General features: G+C 45.0%; 1 protein-coding gene and 1 long non-coding RNA gene across 5 annotated transcripts in view; one reads left to right on the top strand and one right to left on the bottom strand.

Moving 5' to 3' along the window:
* SLC2A9 (solute carrier family 2 member 9) overlaps nt 1-23,739 on the top strand; it is an 89,012-nt gene that overhangs the window by 29,690 nt on the left and 35,583 nt on the right. For 3 of the 4 annotated variants that reach the window (XM_081021532.1, XM_081021533.1, XM_081021531.1), the window contains 4 exons: nt 9,460-9,558; nt 17,202-17,362; nt 19,138-19,262; nt 20,013-20,158. In XM_081021532.1, the coding sequence (XP_080877658.1) occupies nt 9,460-9,558; nt 17,202-17,362; nt 19,138-19,262; nt 20,013-20,158 (531 nt within the window). Of the gene's footprint in view, nt 1-3,465; nt 4,129-9,459; nt 9,559-17,201; nt 17,363-19,137; nt 19,263-20,012; nt 20,159-23,739 lie in introns of those variants that run through there. The other variant, XM_081021530.1, reaches the window with a different exon arrangement.
* On the bottom strand, nt 3-4,185 carry LOC308485699. Its single transcript, XR_013990687.1, has 3 exons — nt 4,084-4,185; nt 2,314-2,571; nt 3-1,291 (listed from the first exon to the last, which is right to left on the bottom strand). It is a non-coding gene; the product is annotated as an uncharacterized lncRNA (long non-coding RNA).

Genomic DNA, 23,739 nt, shown 5'->3' with positions numbered 1-23,739 from the left:
GTCATACATTTTTACACTTTGAAATACAGTACTTAAATGTGTTAATGGTACACTCAGTTTAGAAGCAAAGAGATGCAGTTATTGATAATGGCCAATTTCTTTAAATTCAAATATTATACAATGGATAGACATTAGATTATGATTTTTCAGGGTTTTGCACTCATTTTGCCAAGCTCTCAACCTTTTCCTAGTGTCGCTTAGATTTTGGTTTTATCTGCACTAAACATTTAAAGCACTCTTGTACCAATTTAACAGTCATGGCTTCCCCACCCTCACAGTCCTGGAAACTATAGTTTATTAAGGGTGCTGAGTGTTGTGAGGAGACCCCTCACAGAGCTACAATTCCCAGCACCCTTCACAAAGTTCTCAGGATTCTTTGGGAGTAAGACATGACTGCTGATTTAAATGCATCAGTGTGGATGTGACTTGACGCACACTTGCAAATTTGCAGCTCCCCCCTTCAGCTGCCAGCAAGGGCAGCTGAGAGCTGGCAGACATGGGAGCTGGGCTACCAGTGGCCTCATGGACCTCATGGAACACGGTACAACTGCCAAGGCTGCTGTGATTGATTGGAGTGGTCCAACAGCTTCTAGCTTGTCTACATACCTTGGGCACTAGGAGAGGAGGAACTGGATTGTGTCCTTGATCTTCTTTGTTTTGGCTGCACAGCCAGAGTTCTTTGATGGAATCTTAAGCCTGGATGATGAGATACTACATAGCTCAGTTGACAGAGCGTGAGGTTTTTAATCTCAGGGTTGTGGGTTCGAGCCCCACATTGGACGAAAGATTCCTGCATTGCAGGGGGCTGGGCTAGATGACCCTTATGGTCCCTCCCAACTCTACAATTCTTTCTCTCTCTGCGTGTGTTATCCCTGATTGGTGCTGCACTTCCAAAACAGACCACCAGGTCAGGGAGGCTGGGCTGGGGCAATGATCAGCTTCCACAGCCTAGTAGCTGTGGAAAGAGATGGAGGCTTGTCATACATGCTAGAGGTCATTTGGGCACGCTCTATGGTGAGCACAATTGTGGACCTCTGGATATTTGCTGTGCAAACTCTCTTATGGGGAAAAACCACCCGACATAAATAATGCAAACAGAAATAAATCATCACAACCAGAAGGTATTGCGGAGGAAGAAAAAGGGCTGATTCCAAAACACCGTGGAGAACTTGCGGTTTGGCTTCAAAACCAGTAATGGCACTGAGGGTCATTCTTTTTTTTCTTTGGCTCAGAATATGATCCTCGGTGATTTCTGTTGCTCGTTTTCAGCACAAAGCTGAACACTGGAGACCTGCAATTAAAAGACAATTTAGAATTCTTGAGGGTAGGGACCCTTCTGCAAATATTCTCTACTCTTCTCGCAGTTGCTTGTCTCTATCATCAATGAGTCTGTTGAAGTTGACTTGCGCTGTTCAAAACAGAATCCAGGCGGCAAAGTAACACAATGGAAGGTCTGTGCAAGACTGACCAGGAAGGACTGCTTTATCTATTCTTTCCACTTTGCTAGAAAGAAAATCACTTAAGGCCCTTCCAGACTAGTGCTTTTCTGAAGGTGTATTATGCAACTTGTCGCTGACATAACAATAGTGCATCAGTGATGGATTTATACTGGACCATCCACACATCACTGTGCTTTATTAGTTGCTCTGCAATCCTTCTCCAAAGTTACTGTGTTTTTGCTACCTGGAGGGGAGGTGCAACAAAAATGGGACACCTCCCCCACCCAGAATAATTATAGTATGAAAAGTTACACGATTTTAGTAGGAAACTATGGGTCATTCACCTACTGTAAACAAAGCGATATGGCTGCCACAAAACTTTCGTGGGCACAAATGGTGTTGAAAACATGAATGTGTATACCCAGCCCGGTGGCAGGACAAGAACAAATCGTGATGTCTGACTCTGGAGAGGCCTGGGGTATTATCTTCCTTAATACCTTGGGTGCTACAAGAAAACTTTGAAAGAATCAGGCATGCACTCATTCTACTCTGCCTTAACTCTAGAAATGACTGCAAAATGTCAGTCAACCCAATCCAGGGATTTGCAAGGCACCTATACTTTTGGGACCTCTGTGTTAGTTTTCTGGGCTAAAAACAAGCTTGTAATGTGACCCCCCCCACACACACCAAAGTACAGATGTACCTCGGAAGTCGAACGGAATCTGTTCCAGAAGTCCGTTCAACTTTTGAAAAATTCAGAAACCAAGGTACAGCTTCTGATTGGTTCCTGATTGTGCAGGTACGCGGGGAACAATAGCGGAAGCCACACCACACGTTTGGCTTCCAAAAAAAGTTAAAAAACCAGAACACTCACTTCTGGTTTTCGATCATTCGGGAGCCAGAACGTTTGACTCCCAAGGTGTTCAGGAACCGATGTACGACTGTAGTTGAGAATGGATTGGTGTCCTTTAGCTGCCTTTCCTGGCAGCCTGATAGGCATTTATAGCTGGGTGTGGCAGGATGGTGTGTGTGTTTCACACAGAAAGTGTTGGATTCTCTTGCCTCTTCTGGCCAGGACTCAGTAATGTTATTATTGTTGGTTTCTGTCTTGGGAGACAATGGAGGAGTACACCTTTGGGGGTGAAGTCAAACCATTTGAGAGTTACAGTTCCTGCTGTGGCTGCAGAAACCGATACAGGAGAGACATATTTTGCTGCAGCCGGGGCAGAGGAAGGTGTCTGGCTGTGCTGATGCAGATCCACTATGGCATTTCTGCAGGGGGTTGGATTAGATGACCCTTGGGATCCCTTCCAACTCTACCACTCTATGATTCCATGGTCACTGTTGAATTCTGGACCAGATATAGTTTCAAAATATTCAAATCTGGCCCCACAGTGTAAAAATTGAAATTGCAGAAAGTACAAAAAGTATACCTTTCCTAAACTGGAAGCTACAACAATCCAGCTACAATAGGGAATTGTTGTGTTTGTGTTATATGTAAACACTGTTAATGGGAGCAAGAAGGAAGAAGAAAAGTTGTGTCTACATTATAACCAACATTTTTAAATCAGAGTTTTATATATTGATTTGTGGCATAAACCGATTTGAAGCTTACAAGTGAAAAAGTCCCAGTTCACATCCAATTTCCTGCAAAGGGGTGCTTACTATGTGGGGCAGTTCATGGCCATGAATCTGGCTTTGCTTTAGGATGTTTGCACGTCTTCCTGTTAACCATTTGTTTGCCCCACATTTCCCCCAGTGCCTTTCTCCATCGCTTTCCAGACTGCAAAGTTCATGTTCTACAGTTGATTTGTTGCGTTCTGGTATGCGCTTGAATCCCTCCTGCCAAACAGCCTGGAGGTAACCTGCAAGAGTGATGATGCCGCGACTCCCCGACGCAGACCCCCCCCCCCACTCCTGAAGATGTTGCCCCTTCAGACATGACTTGAGACCATTACACAGTGCACAAAACAAGCGTGTGGGGTTTTTCCCCCTTTTCCTTAATCGGACGTAACATGACGCAGCGCAGCCGTTGCATAACATGCTGAGAAGCGGAGCTCAGCCATGTGCTCGAGAACAATCGGATTCTTTCACCGAAGGGAAGCGGCAGGCAATAAGCGAAGCGCCTCCGACGCACCCGGTCTCGTGGACGGGGATTTCCTCGCATCCATCCCCACCCCCGGCAACCCACTCGGGAATGTTTCTAAGCAGCCCGACATTGAGGGGTGATCTTGCGACCCTTCTCCGTGGCTCCGCAGCAACTAGCCAAAGCTATTTGGAGCGGCGCACGGCAGAGGGAAGCCCCTTTCCCAAAGCGTCTCGGCCCCCCCCCCCGCCCCACCATGCCTGCGAAGCCCGGGCTGCCGCCGACTGCGCCCCGGTGGCTGTGCGGCTGGACTCCGGCGCCGCTCCGAATTTGCGTTGGCCGGATCTGGCGGAGAAGGCGGTGCAGGGCCGCTCCCTCCCCCGGGCTGCTGAGCCGCGGGGCCCGGCGGCGCCGCGCCTCGCTCCACCTTTGCAACGCCCCGCCCGCCTGGCGCAGCCAAGCAGGTACCGGGGCGCCGCCGCCGCCGCCGCCGCCACTGTCCATGTGCCCCGGGCGCGCCGGAGGAGAAGGCCCCGCGCCGCCCCCAGCATGACCAACCTCGACCCGCTGCTCCGCACGGGCAGCCAGAGAGGAAGGCGAAACGTAAGGAGCCCCGCCGCGCGGCCCCGGGCTGGCTGGTCCGGGCTGCGGAGCCCGGCGCGCACAGCTGCGCTCCACGTGGCTTTTCCGCGGCTCCCACCCGCGCGCCAGGCGGTTTGGGCCGAGGGCGGGCGGGCGCGGAGGTCGCTGGCGCTTGCATTTCCCGGGGCGGGAAGGCGGGCGGGGGCGCGGAAGAGACGCTCTTCAGATGGGGGGCAGGTGGCGAGAGCGCGGCTGCCCTCTCTCTGGTCTACTGGATACTGGAAAGGGCGCTTTGCACGAGCTCAGAGGCCAGCGTCACAACCTGCGGCTGCGCGCGCGCGTTTCAATGGGGAGATTCTTGCACAGAATAATCCCCCGAGACAGAAGAGCAGGCGCGATCCCTTGGGGACTCGTCCTGCGCCAGCCCGGCTCTTGGGGGGGGGGGAGTGGGGCTGGCACAGGGCTCCAAGCTACATTCAGAGGGGCAGCGGGACTTGCACCAGAGCCCTGCAGACGCGGACTTCTGCTTTGGCGCAACAGCTGTTGGATAGCAGAGCTAAAAATACTGCCCGCCCAGGGTCCTGTCGCCCAAGGAGAAGAACTGTATCGGAATGAGCTGGCTGGTTATTATTAGCCCTCTCTGCGAAGGGGCAGAAAGAGAGGAAGTGTAAACAGAGCAGGCAGAGAAAGTTCTCTGCTCTCCTCTTCCCTCCCACCAGTTTTAATCTCTACCTGTGAGCTCCACTAAGCCCTTGACTTAACCCTTTAGCTGTCATTCCCGGCTGAAAAGAAGCCTCATGCTTGTGAACGAGTTGCAGTTAAGCACATCCCTCCAGGATTATGCTTGCTTCTCCCAGTGCCAGCCTCAAGAAGAGCCCAGTTGGCTTCCCCAGACCAGGGCCAAAGCTGAACATTGTAAAATTGGGGGTGGGGAGGAATTTGTACAGTGGTACCTCGGGTTAAGTACTTAATTCATTCCAGAGGTCCGTTCTTAACCTGAAACTGTTCTGAACCTGAAGCACCACTTTAGCTAATGGGGCCTCCTGCTGCTGCTGCTGCGCCGCCACTGCACGATTTCTGTTCTCATCCTGAAGCAAAGATCTTAACCCGAGGTACTATTTCTGGGTTAGCGGAGTCTGTAATCTGAAGTGTATGTAACCCGAGGTACCACTGTATTTTGCTTGTCTTGCCTTAAAGTGTGCCTTTACTGGTCTTTATGTCTTTATCAACATAGTATGCATGAACAGGAACAGTACCATACATCTACCCCTGCAGAATTTTGACAATTACTGGTGTAACATGTGCACACACCATATATTTAAAGCACATTCTTCCACCCAAGAATCCTGGGAACTATTGTTTGTCTCCCACAGAGCTGCAGTTCCAGAGCTGCAGTTTAGCAAACTACAGTTCCCAGAATTTTATTGGGGGGGGGGGTATTCTTTAAATCCGGAGTGCATATATGTAATCAGCGGTTAAAGGAATAAGCTAGGAAGTTCTCCCTTCAAATCATGATGAGGATGAGCCTTAAACTTTCCAGCTGCCTTGTACACACACCTGTCCTCTGAGCCACACTCCCTGTTTTACATGCAGGGCCACAGCTGTGGGGAGGGCTCAGGGAGATTCCAGGTATCTTCCCCAAATTTTCAGTTTATTTTAAAAATAAAAGCCCTTTTATATGTGCAGATTGTATTGTGAATGAACCTGCAGTGCCTGGGCAACGAGGGCAAAGAAACTGCAATAATTGATAAACATTGGGCCCTTATTTTTAATTTTCAGAAAATAGCATGTTATTTTAACTGAATTTAATTAGATCACTTTAAACCTTGGTTCTTCTGCTCTGGTTCTTCCAAGCAGTAGCGGGCAGCCTGGTGGGCTGGCCGTGCTCACTTGACCTTTGGTCAGTCATGTTTCTGGTGCTTGCCAGAAGGTAGAGGGGGTGGGGAGGGAGGTCATCACAGCGCACCTCCCACCGCCTTGCCCCATCCCCCTCTCATCCAGGACAAGGTCAAGTGAGAGCCGGCATCTCACCACACCATCTGCTCCTGTTCCAAGTTCTTGAGTCCTTTCTCTGAGTCCCCCCACTCAACGCCTTGACTTTTGATGTCCCACAGAGATCATTGTTGTCTCCCATCGATGTGAATGTGCTGGGAGAGATTGAACAGCAATTTTAGAGTGCATTGTTATCAATATGTGGGTGGCATGCAGATTTCTCCTTTCTATAATGTGATAACTCAGAAAATTCAGTTATCTGAGTGGCGAAGAGGACCTCCCCAGGAACAGGGGTTCAGATTGTTTTGAATTGCATAGCTCTTCCCTTTAAAACAACAACAACGCAGATTTGTAGTTTGGGGTCCTTCTGGCTCTTGTTTTTGCTATGTCCTGTTCAAAGTGGCTATAGCCAGGGTGGTATCTGACCAGCTTCAGGTGGTGCACCAACTATTCCTATTCCTTGAGAGGTCTGGCCTAGCCACAGTGGCACATGTCTCAGTCACATATGTTGTCAGAACAGAACATAAAAAATGGCAGCATGCTGATCAAAACAAAGTTTTGTGCCCTGTTTAAGCGACAGAGTACTTTTCTGATTAAAATAAAGGATATTGTCAATCACAAGTACAGTGGTGCCCCGCAAGACGAATGCCTCGCAAGACGGAAAACCCGCAAGACGAAAGGGTTTTCTGTTTTGGAGGCGCTTCGCAAGACGAATTTCCCTATGGGCTTGCATCGCAAGACGAAAGCCCATAGGGAAATGCTGGCGGTCGGGAGCAAAGACTTTCGCCCACAGCCGGCCTTCAGAAGAGGACCTCTTCTGAAGGCCGGCGGGGGGCAAAAGTCTTTGCTCCCCCCCGCCTGCCTTCCCCCCCGCCTGCCCCGGGGAGATTTTAAAATGCTGGAGGTCGGGAGCGTTCGCTGCCGACCCCCAGCATTTTAAAATCTCCCCCTGTCCCGGGGAGATTTTAAAATGCTGGGGGTCGGGAGCGAAGCGTTCACTGCCGACCCCCAGCATTTTAAAATCTCCCCGGGACAACAGAGAAGTCTCTGCTGTCCCGGGGAGATTTTAAAATGCTGGGGGTCGGGAGCGAAGCGTTCACTGCCGACCCCCAGCATTTAAAAATCTCCCCGGGACAGCAGAGAAGTCTCTGCTGTCCCGGGGAGATTTTTAAATGCTGGGGGTCGGCAGTGAACGCTTCGCTCCCGACCCCCAGCATTTTAAAACCCTGTTCCGAAGCGGGGCGGGGGGCGGGAACACCTTCTGAAGGCGGGCGGGGGGGCGAAAGTCTTTGTCCCCCCTGCCTGCCTTCCCAGGGGCTTTTAAATCGCCCCGGACAGCGGAGAAGTCCTCCGCTGTCCGGGGCGATTTTAAAATGCCGCCCGCCAGCATTTTAAGATCGCCTGGACAGCGGAGAAGTCCTCCGCTGTCCTGGGGTTTTTTAAAATGCTGGGGGTGGGAAGAAAAGCCCTTGTCCCCCCCCCAGCCTTCAGAAGAGGTCCGGGGACAGACTGTCCCCGGACCTGGTCTGAAGGCGGTTTCCCTAGGAACGCATTGATTGATTTTCAATGCATTCCTATGGGAAACCGTGCATCGCAAGACGAAAAACTCGCAAGACGAAGAGACTTGCGGAACGAATTAATTTCGTCTTGCGAGGCACCACTGTACTGTTTAATTGGAACCTCTGCATCTTTTGAAGAATGTGGAGTAGTGAGTTTCGCCTTACAACAATCCTTCAAGGTTTGTTAAATTTTGTCTGTGCCATGGAAATACTGGCCCGTCTTAAGGTATCAATCTCATCCTCCATCTGCCTTCTATTTATTTATTTGTATGTATGTATATCATGCATTTGAACACCCAGTGTTGGTGCTTTGCTAACAAACTATGACAGGCTATTATTAGCACAAAATCTGGACTTTAGGCTTGGTGAAACACCGTATGCTGAGTTCATGGTTACCAGCAATCAGATACATTACCTATGGACTTTTCATAACTCTGCTCTGTTGTCACTTTAATCAAATCCATCACCATGACAATAGGTCGGCCCAAATGATCTGCAATGGACAGGTGCCAGGAAACTGGTGAAAGCTGAGCTGTTACATAGCTAAAGTGAAGATGAGAGAAGGAACCACCACAGTTTTAGCCGCTCTCTGGAAATGGCTGCTTGAAAAACACTTCTACGAAAATCTGTATGAGACGACAAAGCACAGTCAAAATCTCATTTCTAATCTGAAACTCTCAGGGAGTCTGCTCTAATGCTGACAGTGGATTAGAGCAAACAAATTGGTGTGGGCATGTTTCTAGGCTGTCTAGCTACTCATTAAGAGAAAGTTACACATTTTTAAATAGCATTTAAGACGTTTTTTATCCTGCCCTTCAGCCAACTGGTTCCCATGGTGCTTTATGACACAACCTTACAAGACAGTTCAAAAGTGGTTGTGTTTCTTTAATAGTTTAATAAAAGCTTACTTTGACAACCACAGAAGCTTGTGGGACTGCGGAAAGGTTCTGAGGGCATTTTGCCAATACTCTTATGGAAAATGGCAGGGCCAGGTTGGGATTTGCAAGTTTTGAAGAAATTTCCAAGAGCATGTTGATCAAAAGTTGCTAATGTGTTCCTTAAAATAATACATACCCAGAAGTCGTAAGCTTGGATCAGGACATGAGTCGGGTCTTGTTTATTAATGTGTGGGGACCAGTTAATGAGTGAAATGGTTAGTTTAGGACATGTCTTTGAAGCTGATTTGGGTCAGCTATATTACTGTGACAGGAAGTGGAAATGAATGCACATTTATTTAAATGCATTTACTTGTTTGTTTGTTTGTTTGATTGATTGATTTCTCAGTTTACAGGCTGATCAATGAGCAACATCCCTACATAATATGCTTGTGCAAACATTTTGAAGAAGATATTTTCAGTACCTGCTACGCCAGAATATTTTAGTTAACTGGAAGAATTTATGTTTATTATGTCTTTTGATTATGAAAGACGATATAATGTTTTAAATACAGATGCTTATTCTAAAATTATTATTTCTTATTGTACTAGTTATAGCTCATATAGAATTTGGCAGGGTATTCCCCGCCCCCCATATTTATTTCTACAAACAGTGCTCAAAAGATATGGTACTTGTTCCAAAGGATGGATTTTAAAGCATCCTTTGTTGTAAAAACTGTAAACCATATTTTTATTAAAAGCCATGTGTGATTTGCCCTCACATGGGCTCCTCTTTTTCCTTTGAAAAGAGTCAATGGGGCAACTCAATTAGATGGGGCGGCATATAAATAAATAATAATGATTATTATTATTATTGATTGATTTAGAATATCTCAACCGTTTCCATTTTTCTTTTTTCATGTTAGGACTGGTCTGCTAGTCTCATTGTTGCTTCTTTGGCTGGAGCCTTTGGGTCCTCCTTCCTGTACGGCTACAACCTTTCGGTAGTGAATGCTCCAACCGTGGTGAGTGAATAAAAGTTCTCAAACCTCTAAGTCCAGGTTGGCCCAGTTTGGTGCAATCTCTCTTGTTACATATGGGATTGTTAGTTTGATGGAGAAACAGAATCATACTTTATCAACCACCAGCCACTGCAATTTATATACATAGCACATCAAACTTTGAAAGTTACCAAGTTAACCATTATACAAATTTGAGTCTTAAGTGCCATAGTGACCCTTATTTTCACGTCAGCTGCTGAAAAAATTGTGGACCTGATTGTCACCTCATTGTTTCAGCCTGCAAGGGAGAAAAGCCACGTCAAAATCAGCTAAATGCCCCAGTGAGATGATTATAGTGGAGTAATTAGCTCTTTCCACAAATATCTGTAAAATGAGTTGAAATAGCAAATACATCACTTCTTGGACTTTTGACAAAGAACAAGCATAGTTTTATGATTAATTTATCCTCGCTTACTTTGTATCATACCAAATATCTTCTAATATTCAAAACTAAATAAACTGCTAACCTTGTTGTAGCCATTCATTCATTTTTATTTTTGTAATTAAAAGGAACCATGCCCTAAGTCCAGTAGAGGGCAATATAACCACAACATTTCACATGTATAAAAACACTGTAGTACAGTAGAAGCTCAGTTGTCAAACCTAATCTGTTCCAGAAGACCGTTCAACTTCCAAAACATTCAACAGCCGAGGCTCAATGGACGGTTGACAAAATCAATTGGAAAAAATGGAGAAACGCACCTCGGGAGCCATTCAACTTCTGAGGCATGTTTAAAAATGGAAACATTCACTTCTGGGTTGTCAGCATTCAAAAGCAGAAACGTTTGACTTCTGAAGCGTTTGACAACCTAGGTTCCACTGTATGTTTATTTCTCGTATTTCTTACTTCCCAGGACAAGTTACATGAACTAAAATACAATCAAAAAGTAAAGCATAATCAAACTATAAGACAAGAACAATATTTGTCACCATCATCATTATATTTGTACCCCCACCCATCTGACTGGTTTGCCCCAGCTACTCTGAGTGGCTTCCAACACATATAAAAACACAATGAAACATCAAACATTACAAACTTCCCTATACAGGGCTGCCTTCAGAAAGTCGTAGAATTGTTTCTCTCTTTGACATCTGATGGGAGGGTGTTCCACAGGGCAGGTGCCACTACCAAGAAGGCCCTCTGCCGCATTCCCTGTAGCTTCACTTCTCACAGTGAGGGAACCACCAGAAGGCCCTTGGAGCTGGATCTCAGTACAGTCATACCTCAAGTTGAAGTTGCTTCAGGTTGAGCGATTTCGGGTTGTGCTCTGCAGTGACCCGTAAGTAACGGAATGCGTTACTTCTGGGTTTCGCCACTCGCGCGTGCGCAGATGGTCAAAATGACATCACGTGGAAGCGGCGAATCGCAGCACACGCAGACGCGGGTTGCGTTTACTTCAGGAAGAATTTGGAGCAAATGATTCAGCAAAGGAAACACAGCCCAGAATAACTAAGGAGATAGTACAAGAATACTTGGCTAGTTTAGATGTATTCAAGTCTCCAGGGCCAGATGAACTGCATCCAAGAGTATTAAAAGAACTGGCAGATGTGATCTCAGAACCACTGGCAGTCATCTTTGAGAATTCCTGGAGAACAGGCGAAGTCCCGGCAGACTGGAGGAGGGCAAATGTTGTCCCTATTTTCAAAAAGGGGAAAAGAGAGGACCCAAATAATTACCGCCCAGTCAGTCTGACATCAATACCAGGGAAGATTCTGGAGCAGATCATTAAGAAAACAGTCTGTGAGCACCTAGAAAGGAATGCTGTGATCACCAATAGTCAGCATGGATTTCTGAAAAATAAGTCATGTCAGACTAACCTGATCTCGTTTTTTGACAGAATTACAAGCCTGGTAGATGAAGGGAACTCAGTGGATATAGCCTACCTTGATTTCAGTAAGGCATTTGACAAGGTGCCCCATGATATTCTTGTAAAGAAGCTGGTAAAATGCGGTCTTGACTATGCTACCACTCAGTGGATTTGTAACTGGCTGACTGACCGAACCCAAAGGGTGCTCATCAATGGTTCCTCTTCATCCTGGAGAAGAGTGACTAGTGGGGTGCCACAGGGTTCTGTCTTGGGCCCAGTCTTATTCAACATCTTTATCAACGACTTGGATGATGGACTCAAGGGCATCCTGATCAAATTTGCAGATGACACCAAACTGGGAGGGGTGGCTAACACCCCAGAGGACAGGATCACACTTCAAAACGACCTTGACAGATTAGAAAACTGGGCCAAAACAAACAAGATGAATTTTAACAGGGAGAAATGTAAAGTATTGCACTTGGGCAAAAAAAATGAGAGGCACAAATACAAGATGGGTGACACCTGGCTTGAGAGCAGTACATGTGAAAAGGATCTAGGAGTCTTGGTTGACCACAAACTTGACATGAGCCAACAGTGTGACGCGGCAGTTAAAAAAGCCAATGCAATTCTGGGCCTCATCAATAGGAGTATAGCATCTAGATCAAGGGAAGTAATAGTGCCACTGTATTCTGCTCTGGTCAGACCTCACCTGGAGTACTGTGTCCAGTTCTGGGCACCACAATTCAAGAAGGACACTGACAAACTGGAACGTGTCCAGAGGAGGGCAACCAAAGGCCTGGAAACGATGCCTTATGAGGAACGGCTAAGGGAGCTGGGCATGTTTAGCCTGGAGAAGAGGAGGTTAAGGGGTGATATGATAGCCATGTTCAAATATATAAAAGGATGTCACATAGAGGAGGGAGAAAGGTTGTTTTCTGCTGCTCCAGAGAAGCGGACACGGAGCAATGGATCCAAACTACAAGAAAGAAGATTCCACCTAAACATTAGGAAGAACTTCCTGACAGTAAGAGCTGTTCGACAGTGGAATCTGCTGCCAAGGAGTGTGGTGGAGTCTCCTTCTTTGGAGGTCTTTAAGCAGAGGCTTGACAACCATATGTCAGGAGTGCTCTAATGGTGTTTCCTGCTTGGCAGGGGGTTGGACTCGATGGCCCTTGTGGTCTCTTCCAACTCTATGATTCTATGATTCTATGATTCTATGATTCTATGATTCTATTCTATAGGATGCAAACAGGGCTCTGGAACAGATCCCGTTTGTATCCAGAGGTACCACTGTATCTGGACTAAGTGATGGGGGTTTAAACAGGGCTGAGGCCATTTAGGGCATTAAAGGTCAGCACAAACACTTTGAATTGTGCTCAGAAATATATTTTGAGCCAATGTAGATGCTTTAGGTCTGTTGATATATGGTCCCAGTGACCACTGCCAGTCAGCAGTGTAGCTGCCACATTCTGCATTAATTGTAGTTTGCCAACAAAGGGACACGGCAAAGCGATGGTATCAGCAATATACTGATGTTTTTGGTGGTGTTTTTGGTGGTGAATACTACTCCAAAACCCCACGAACCCCCTAGACGCAATCAAAAAAACAATGGGAGGACAACATAGGCTATGAGATTAACCCCACCCAGTGGACCTGAATATGGTCTAAACCCCCCTTTAAATCCATATCAACAAAAAGGAAAGAACTCACTCTGAAACTGACCTACAGGTGGTACCTAACACCAACAAAACTAACACTAATATGCCCAGGAACCTCACCTAAATGCTGGAGAGGGTGCACCTCCACAGGCACATACCTCCACATGTGGTGGGAGTGCCCCAAAATTCTGGACAACGGCCATACAAAAATTTGTAAAATAACTAAGCAAGTACTAGAAATCACCCCAGAATTGGCCCTACTAAACATCTTCCAAGACAATAATGCCCATTTACATCACAAAGAACTCATAACCCACCTACTGTCAGCAGCCAGAAACATCATAACCAGACACTGGAGAGACCTGTCAGGAGAAAGCATGGATCAATGGTACCAAACAGTATGGGAAACAGCCTTACTAGAAAAATTAACCAATAAACTGAAACTGACACGGGGACAAATAGAAGAAGACGCCTTCACCCCGGTATGGCTCCCCTTTATCACATACACAGCCCAACAAGACAACAACAAAAATCCACCAATAGCATACGAATCAATATGGCTAAGCTGATCCAAAACACCCACCCATCCCACTCACACACGAAAACAAAGACCACCACAACCAACCACAAATAAACAACCACACCCCAGGCCAACCCCAAAGTCTCTCACCACCAAAGGAACACAAGTGAACAGCAGAGAACCTGCACAAGCAACGCTGACACCAAACCCCACACATATATTAAGTAAAACAGAAACACTGCCACCCAACCCCATATGCACTCTTCTTCCTTCTCTTTCCCCCACATATTTTCATGGCACCATTAGATTGCTACTATACTCTGATTAAACTTATTTTCCATGTCTAGCTAAAAATGGGTTTCGGCAATCGGCCTCGCTTGTCTTGCCCTGCTATCAGCTCTATCAGCCATGCAAGTGGTTTGCTGTGAGTACGTTGATTCTTTTTAAGGAGGAGGAAATCCCTGGCAGGGCAGATGCCATTGCCCTTGTAAAAAGGTGGTTTTCCTAGGGTGAGGCTCATCCATTGCACTTGCAGGTATGCTGACCCCTACGATTTCCCCCATCATGGGAGAGTCAGCTGCATAATTTCTTCCTTTAAAGGAGAAGAAGATAAACTTCTAGGTCTGGTGTTGGTGTTTCTCTGCAGTCACAGAAGCAGGCACCAGTGGCTCTGCCGTGAGTTGTTTTTGGTGGTGAAGCTGTTGGCAGATTGTGACAGTGGCTCATAGGCAGCAGAATAGTACATCATGTGCAGAGGGTGGGACTGTCATTCCCTCAGAACAGACTCCCCCCCCCCATCAATAAAGGAAAAGCCAACCTTTACTGACTAACACAACTAACAACTCAGTCTTGGACACTCCTGAGTACAAAGAGACTTCCAGGTCAATCCACACAGAAAGGAGAGAAAGTTGTACCCCAGAATGAAGAACAGCAACAGTGGGGAGGGGAGGGCTGAATTTGGGTGGAAGGGGGGACATAGGCACAGAAGAGGAGTTAAAAGACAGGGGAGAATGAGATAACCCAGAACCCATGATACATTGCAAATACAGCGGTGCAAAGGCATGTAATGGATTTAGAAACCCTTTTTGTGTTACGATTGTGTAGTGGAAAAGCAGATTTTAGTTTCACATAAGTTGACTTGTCACAGTAGAAATGTGAATATGTTTCCATGGGAAAAGATGAAGACACAAACGACCTACAAAGCAATTTGTGAGATGGATTGTCCCATAGTTACTGGCTCATCCAGGAGCTCCAGGATTGCTTCTATGCCTGGGAGACACCCCACTCCCCCAAAAAAATTAGTGGGCAAAAAATGTCCTTTGACACATCCTTCTAACAAGTGCCTAATAGATGTTGTTCTCAAACTTGCAGCTACGGAAGCTGATTTAGCAGATCTTATTGCTGCAAAATGCACTTGTTCTGGAAGCCTCAGTAGTTCCACGGCTACCAGGAAGCAAATGGAGAACTGATAGAAGAGTTCGCTCTGCTTTGGGCCTCATATTCTCACCCTCATTGCTCCTGTGGCAGAGTCTGTCACTTTGGGGAGTTCTAGTGATGTTAAACGATGCTCAGTTGGAAGTATGGAATGACCTCACTTCCTGTATGTCCCTTTCTGCCCTTTCTATGGATTTCATACCCATTGGCTCTCTGCAGTCCACCAGGCTTCACTTAATGCTTACTCTATGTTCTCCTTTAAAAACAATTATTCAGCTCTCCCGTCTTGGCTCAGATGCTTGTTTGCTTTATTATTTACTTACTCATTTTTATCCTGCCCTTTGCCTATCAAAACCATTGGGTGGTTTCCACTTCCATAAAATATAGCACCTTGTAAAATACAACAATAAAATGGGAGGCCATCGTTGAAACGGCAGTGACTCCCAGGCTTCTAGCGTTCGCATAGAAACACCTGGAAGTGGGGTCCCTCTCCCAATGCCTAGCTGACATATGCCTTTTCCTCTGTGGTTTTGGCTTCTTTGACTGGCTGTTGTGTTCTGCTATGGTTTATTTTTACTCCATCCTCATTTAAGCAATTAAAACACTTTCACCCTCAGACCCTGGGAGCCAAACGGGATGTTCCCAAGCTTGTTGGCTTTCTCTCAGAGGTCAGTTTAACAGCTGCTCTGCAACCTTTTCCATAAGTACCAGCAGTCTGACTCCATTCTCCGTTGCTGGCTCTGAACATCAAGAAAAGCTTGTGGAGCAACTTTTAAACTCACCCCTGGGGGAATGCGGACAGAAGCTGGCGAACATCTGGTTTGGGAGGAATCTTCCCTAGGAAATGTAGCCTGCTGTTGGGAAACAAATTGAGAGCATATGGGTTTTCAGATGGAAATCAGTCAGTCTTGCATTGCATCACAGCAGTTAAAGCTTAGCACATACCTGCCAGAAGCAGTGTGCCAGGTTCTGCATGCCCAGCTGTTTCTGATAGTAGCACATAGTATAGTTTGCTATTATTCAGCTGGAATGCTGGAATTAGTCATGGTGCAGTTGTGTTTATCTCGCACCTTTGACCCCATTACTTGCACTTTGCTTGCTGGTGAAATCCATTACATGCTTCAACAGTTTATCCAGTAAACATTGGCAGTAGTACATTCAGCAGGTGATATCTTCGGCCTCTCTTCTGTAGAATTGTGGCAGGTTAGGTGGCTGTAAGAAGCAGGTATTTTTACTGTACAGGACTTTTATCATGCTACCCACAGCAGCACCATTCCCTCCAGTAGCAACTTGAGGGGATGAGTGCTTTTCTGTCTGGAAGTGAAATGCGGGCACCCAAAAGTATTTGTTCAAGCCGCTCCCAAGAGCAGCCTTTGCCAACCTGTTTTTTTGGACTATAACTCCTGTCAGCCCCAGGCAGTTGCAGGTAATTACATAACCCCTATCAGCACATTCCGGGTGTTATTTTGGAACAATTTTAAGAATATAACCTTCAAGCAGTGGGAATGATACAATCAGCATCGCTCTTAGGGGACAGAAGTTTCAAACATCAGCCGCTCATAAAAGTCATGATTTGTTCAGTATGGAGCTTGTGAGTTTCATGAAATACCACAAAATAGCAAATAGCACCATGCTATTGTAAACGGCTGTTTGGTTTGCTACCCTGGGTGCGTTGCCAGGATCATTCATTAGTATAAATGCTTTACTATAATATTGGACTATATTGTTAACGTTAAACACAAGATAACTGGCAGCTTCACAAAGAGCTCTGGCATGTTTTTGCTCAAGGATCAGCCCTTCAGAAACTGCTTCCATTAAACAATTGTAGAAAAAAGCACGATCTCAATACAGTTAATAAGAGCTGGCAAAATGTCAGTCATCAGAACACACGTAGTGTCCATGTTCATTAGCGTCTCCAGACTTTTCATTTGGCAGGATTCTTGGTCATGTGGAAAGAGCCCTCCATCTATGCCCTGTGCTCATTCATTGTGTGCACCAATATTAGTTTGTATTAAATTAGGGTTTTAGTTGTTGTTTTTAAGGACACAAAATATAACTTGAAATTTTTTAAAACGCAAGTATCAGTTTAAATAAACCTGACTTAAAATTTTAAATGGTAGATTTCAAATGATATTAATCTGTACTGGACATCATGGTTCTAATCACTTTAAATGTTGTTGTTTGTAGTTTGTAAAGAAGTTTTACAATGAAACTTGGGAAAGAAGATATAACCAGTCCATCCCAGAAGAAACGGTTACCCTGCTCTGGACTATATCTGTTTCTATTTTTGCCATTGGTGGGCTTGTGGGGGCTTTAATTGTTACTCCAGCTGTCAAGTATTTTGGCCGGTAAGCAAATAAATGTGTCTTGTGATTTCCTTTCCTTTTCTTTTCTTTTCTTTTGTAATATGATGACTCAAAAGCAAGAAAAACAAATGCTTTTCTCTACTTTGCACTTCTTTTTACTTCTGTATGCAAGACTCTTGCCTTTAAAAATGTAATCTAGGTACTTCCCAAGATCAAATAGTTATGGTTACATTGACACCAAGTAATAACTTATATGAAGAAATGAATGAGGTTTTTAAAAAATCGAAATAGAAGGGTTCCCCCTCCTATATGGTCATGCTGCTTCTTGGATATTTGGTCTTATTAATGAGCTAATTTTTATCATTTAAATGTTACCAATAACGCAAAAGTGGAAAGCTGCATGTTTTGTGCTGTATCTTTCATGCTGCACTGAACATTGTCATATTGTGTATGTCTGTGAGAAGATGCTCAGTTGACCACTTCCCTATTGGAACATCAGAAAATCACCTTTTAAAATGTGTCATCCGAATATATGCAGCTGCCTTCAGCTGAATCAGAGAGACTTGATCTAGTTTAACAAAGTTTATCTGTGCCCCACTGTGTCTGGAGATGCCAGGATTGAACCTTCTGAATGCAAAGCATGTGATCTTCATCCCCTGTTCAGATAGCGAGTGAGGCCATTTCACACATTATGCAACAACAAACCTGGATTAGCCACTTAAATCAACAGGGAACAGTAGCCAGTAAGGTTTCTCTGATGGATGCACCCTCATAGCATCGGGGTTTCCAAACGCCTAGATGAGTCGTAGTGAGAGATTTTCTATCCAGGTCTTTTCTTGACAGCATTTACAGTTCAATATCCAACATAGTGGTGAGCCTGTCAGACAACACGGTGACAAATTGTGCACATAGTGATAAATGAAGAAGAGTTGTTTCCAAGAAACTGTCTAGATCTAAAACCATACATCCTACGTCCTCAATCTGGTACTGAAGTACTCATATCTTTGTAGTCAGTCGTGGGCAGAAGGTACACTGGAATCTACAGGTGATTTTGAAGAAGATTAGCAAGGATTTCTGACCCCCAATTGATCTGTCTGTGACTGATGGCTGGCTGCACCTTTCCATCTAAGTTAATAAACATGCACATTGGAGTATGTTCACAAAGGGCCAAACCGTACTTTATGTTATGTACTTTGTTAGCCACATAACGGTATCTTTGAAGTGCATGGGTTTTTTCAGCCGTTTTCGTGCCTGTGTTTGGATAGTTCCTGGAGGTCGTAGGTGCAGCTGCCTTGCATTTAAGAACCAGCTGTGTCTTTAAAGGCACAACGATGCACTACAGAAACATGGGGCTGCCACCCAAAATGGCTGTCCTGTGTTGAGCTTGCCCACGATCTCTTGAGTCCACCATTACCTCATCCAGATATCCTTGTGCCATGTGTTTTCTCCTCCCATGCCAGCAGATGCCGGTGATGGCAGTGTGGAGAAATACACAGACTGATGTCCTAAGACTTGTTCTGGGTGCAGCAGATGTTCCAGAGGGCGAGGGAAGGACCGGGCATAAGGCCACCATTTTGTCAAGTGACTGGTGTTTCTTGCAGCATGTAGTTTCACCCTTGCTATGCCCTTGTCCATTGATTCAGTGAAGAATGCCTGTTTAGTGCATCTTTGGTATGTTGCATAAAGCATGCCACCTTTGACTTCTGTCGTGTTTGCAATTGCTACTGAAGTATTTTGATCACAAATGTGGTTGACTGTGTATGTGAAAAGCTGCTGTTTATCTGATGCTGCAAACATGTAATGTTGTTTTCTCTTAGGAAGCATACACTGCTGCTAAATAATGTGTTTGCCATTGTGGCTGCCTTGCTGATGGCATTCTCTCAACTGGCAGGAGTCCTTGAAATGATTATTCTGGGCCGATTCATAATGGGCATTGATGGAGGTATGGTTTTGTATTTGTTGCATTTGCATGCCAAGTATATTCTGAGCAATCCCTGTTCCCCCAGAGCCTGATATTTCAGTTGAACTTGCCGAGATCGAAGAAGGGTCAGAGACCCCAAATGCTTAAAAACAGAATGTATCTGCAAGAGCCAGGCTGTGGGATGTGTTTTCTTGGCAGAGGATATATCAATCACCAGAACATTGTAATCCTTCTCAAAACAGAGTAGGTTAGCTGATTTCTCTGCTTATCCCTTGCGTGGGAAAGGGGATTTCCTGATCTCAAGAAGTACCTCATAACATTATATCCAGGGCATTGCAATCTTTTTGTGAACATTCTGCAAAGACCTAAAGTGCTCTGACGAATGAGCACTTCCAGGAGAACTGAGAAAAAAGTGTTCTGCAAATTATGGCCTGGTTACAGCAGAGTATACAACAGAGTATGCAAAGGTGGGCCTCCATGACTAAATTTCAATAGTGGCTTCTTACACTTTCTAAAAATACCGGAAAGATTTCTAATTTTGCTTATATAGTTCTTTAGGAACACATGGGTTACTTTGCAGGTAAATGCTTCTGCATATGAATAAAAAATAGTGGAAAAAATCATATTAAGTACTGCTAAAAATATATAACGTGCTTCATATCTTCCTACTTACCTATATGAAGATAGTAGATTTAACAATGTTTGATAATATTTTAGATTTTAAACTTCTTTTACCGAAAAGCTGTCTTTTATCTCTGCCCCCTTTCACAGGTGTATCTCTGAGTGCCCTCCCTATGTATTTGAGTGAAATTTCACCCAAACAGATCCGTGGTTCGTTAGGACAAATTACAGCAATCCTCATCTGCGTCGGTGTCTTCAGTGGACAAGTTTTAGGACTACCTGAGATATTTGGAAAGGTCTGTAATATTCTGAATTGCACTTTTACTGTCGTAATGAGGCTGAGTTAGAATCCTAGAATTGTACAGTTGGAAGCGCAGCTGGGAGTCATCTGGTCCCAACCCCTTTGCAATGCAGGAATCCCAGGGCACGCTCAGCTCAGGGGGGAGATACACCAGACAGCACTCAAGACAAAGTATTGTCCATGGCAACTGTCCTTAGCCACAGACAAATTTTTCCCCCAATAACCAGATTCTCCATAGCTCAGACAGACACATAGTTCCTCTTCCGATTTCCAAACTCCCACAAGGATAGAATTCTGCAGTACTAGGCAAACAGTAAATAAGAAAGCTGCAAAAGAGCTATCCCCATGCATGTGCTCATAAGTTCAATATTTACTGACTAGAGGAACACAAGGGCGCATAAGGGGTGTGACAGCGGCCACAGAACTTTTCTCAGTTTGGGTGCAACCTGCCATTAGCATGGAAAGGGAAACCCCAGTAACAGTGGCATGTGACTGAAGGTGCAGGTCATCAGCTGCAAATTCACCCTTAAAACCTTTGGAGCAAACAGCAACTATTCTGGCCAACTATAAATGATAAGTGTGCAAAGCAGTTGAAGTGCAACAAAGGTCTGAATCAGGTTAGGAGTTGCCCTTCTGGAAGAGCCCACAGGTCTTGGATATAGCAAGCCTAACTTCAGACTGCAACGGATAACAGGTGTTATGACCACATGATGGCGATATTGCTCTGAGTAAATGCATCTGATACCTTGAGCGGTTTTTTATCTCAGTATGTTATTCTTTATTCATTTATTCCGACATTGATCTTTAGTGTCCATATATAGCAGATGCATGGAATTGGAAAGGGTAAAAAGCGTGAGGCAGCTTGAGATTAAGTGGCGCCCTAGGCAGACATCTGAAACGGGATGTGAAGTTGAAAGGGATCAAAAACAATCTGTTAAATGCAGCTCCCTGCTTCAAGGCAAGACAGTCCCCCCAAAGAGGAGGCTTTTATCAGGGGCTTTGAGGTCCTCTCTGCAGCCACAGCATCCTTTTCGTGCTTCACTCAGATTCTTCATCTTCACAGCTAGCAAGCTATGCCCTTGAAGGACAAGGGGACTCTCCTGCAAACCTCTGCAGCTACTTCAACTCATTCCTTAGCCAGGCAAAAAGTGTAGAAGTTGCAGTTTGCAACCAAGGAGAATGTTTGGACTGGCGTAATTTGTTGGCTGGGGGCAGCGGGGTAACTGTTTTGGAATGTGGGGAGATTTTGGAGGTCAACCACATTATGTATTGAACAGGATTTGTATACTGCTTAATTGTAAATAAAGCCTCTAAGCAGGTTAGCAAAAATTAGCAATGGGTGATATTCAATGCTAGTCCTACTAAGAGTCCTCACTGAGTTTAATAGATATGAATAACACAAATGTGAGAAAGTCTATTCTGAATACAAACCCATATATTCTGGAAAGCTGTTTGTTCACTTTGTGTTTAAGAGGACCCCTCTTAAGATATCATAACCAAATTTTGCATTATGGTTCCAGAGATGGAAGGGCAGGTTTTTGTCTATGTTGGTATGCAGTTGGGTACCATTTTCCGACTCTTTCAAAACTTCATTGATTTTAATTTCAAAACTGCACTGCTTTTTTGGTCAAGGGTAGAAATAAGTTTGTTTGTTTAAAAAATACAATTATGTATAAAATCAAAAGCTAACATATACATTATGAACTAAAATTAGAGATTAAAATACATGTCATCTTCACATGTCTAGGTAGGTTGCCTAAACAAAAAGGGGTTTAGCAGGTGCTGAGGCGAGTACAGCAAACATCTAAAGTCAATAGGCATGGAGTTGTAAAGGCTGTCGCACTAAAAGACTGTGGGTAACTCTTGACGTAATCTTAAGTGGAGCTCAGACCTGGTACGTGATGTAGGTGCTGTTGAACCAGTTGGAAACAGTGACTGTAGCGCTATCATAGTTGCATGAGAGTAGGCAATTGCCAAGAAAATTCCAAACAGTTTTTAGATACCAAATGTGAGGGGATTGAGAAGCAGAAAGTTGACAGGGGAAAGTCATGACTCATGAGGGTCTCCCAAATGCTTGAGAGTTGTTTAGAACCACAATATTACAAGCTCAGCTAGAATGTATACTGAATGCCATGGGCGGCTACTCAGCCCTGGGAAAGGGGTGAAATAACAACAACAACAACAACAACAGTTTATTATTTATATGCTGTCCATCTTAATGGGTTCCCCTGGCTCCCCTGGGTGGCTTCCAACAAATTAAAACACAGTATGATTGGGGACAGCGTTAGTGAAGGGAAACACACAGGCAAGTTGTAAAAAGACAGACTAGTAGAGATAAATGGTGAATAATATAGCATTGAGAGCTAACTGCTAGGGCTGGGTGAAACAGCAATATGTCATCCAATGCCAGTCTGAAGTCCATATCATGAAACTGGTTTCCTAATTTTTGACCTGGCAATACATTGTGGATCATTATATGTGTGTGTGTGTGCTGTTCAAAAATCACGATGCAGGAAAACCTGTGAAGCCAGCCAGTGCCTCTATAGCTCCATCCTTATTTCAGACATCATGATATATCAGTATATCACAATGTTTAGCTGGTGATATTTCATGATGCTGGAAACCAGATATCACCCAGCCCTACAAACTCTTGCTCCTACTATTAGCTGCCTCTTCAATGGAAATTATAGGTTAGTCCTTCCTGCTCCCCCAGTCTACTGTGTGGCGACTTTGACCCTCTAGCCCATGGGTAGGCAAACTAAGGCCCAGGGGCCGGATCCAGCCCAATCGCCTTCTAAATCCAGTCCGCGGATGGTCAGCATGTTTTTACATCAGTAGAATGTGTCCTTTTATTTAAAATGCATCTCTGGATTATTTGTGGAGCATAGGAGTTTGTTCATATTTTCCTCCGAAATATAGTCTGCCCCCCCCCCCACAAGGTCTGAGGGACAGTGGACCGGCCCCCTGCTGAAAAGGTTTGCTGACCCCTGCTCTAGCCTGCCTGAATTTGACCCACAAGCAGAGAGCAGACATTTTTCATGATTATGCCAATAACTCAAGAAGGTCGTAGAACGAGGTGCAGAATCTCGGGGTTGGAGGAAAACTTGACTCACACATACCCAGTACAGAAATTGGTTAAGGAATAGGGCATCAGCAAAAGTCATTTGTAGCATAGTGCAGCGTAATGGAGCAGGAAGCCTATTAACACTTAAGGGCATGTTTGTAGAATTAAAGCTACATCTTGGAAGGAGGCGCAGGAGAAAACCTCCACGAAATGGCTTCCATTTCTGATTTCAGAGCCCGGGTTAAGCGGGACTCCCTGGTTAGCCTTAACCAAAATGCCATTCAGTTGAGAGTGCTGGTGGGAGTTTGCACTCTGGAAGGGTGGGGTTAATTGCGGTTAAGTAATTGGCAACATTGCATCTCTACCAGACGCATAAGAATGAGGGTGCAAAAAGCAATTAACGAGCTAAATGGCTCCAGAAGATTAACCATGTTAGCCTGTTGTGTCAAGAAAACAATAACAGATAAGCCTGTGGAACCTTAAAAGACTTGTACTAAATGTATGAGGTGCCA

Source organism: Podarcis pityusensis (genome assembly GCF_964106645.2).
Source record: "Podarcis pityusensis genome assembly, chromosome: 9".
In the NCBI taxonomy this organism is placed as follows: Eukaryota; Metazoa; Chordata; class Lepidosauria; order Squamata; family Lacertidae; genus Podarcis; species Podarcis pityusensis.
The sequence above is the reverse complement of the archived record's forward strand: the minus strand, read 5'-3'. Positions and strand labels throughout refer to the sequence as shown.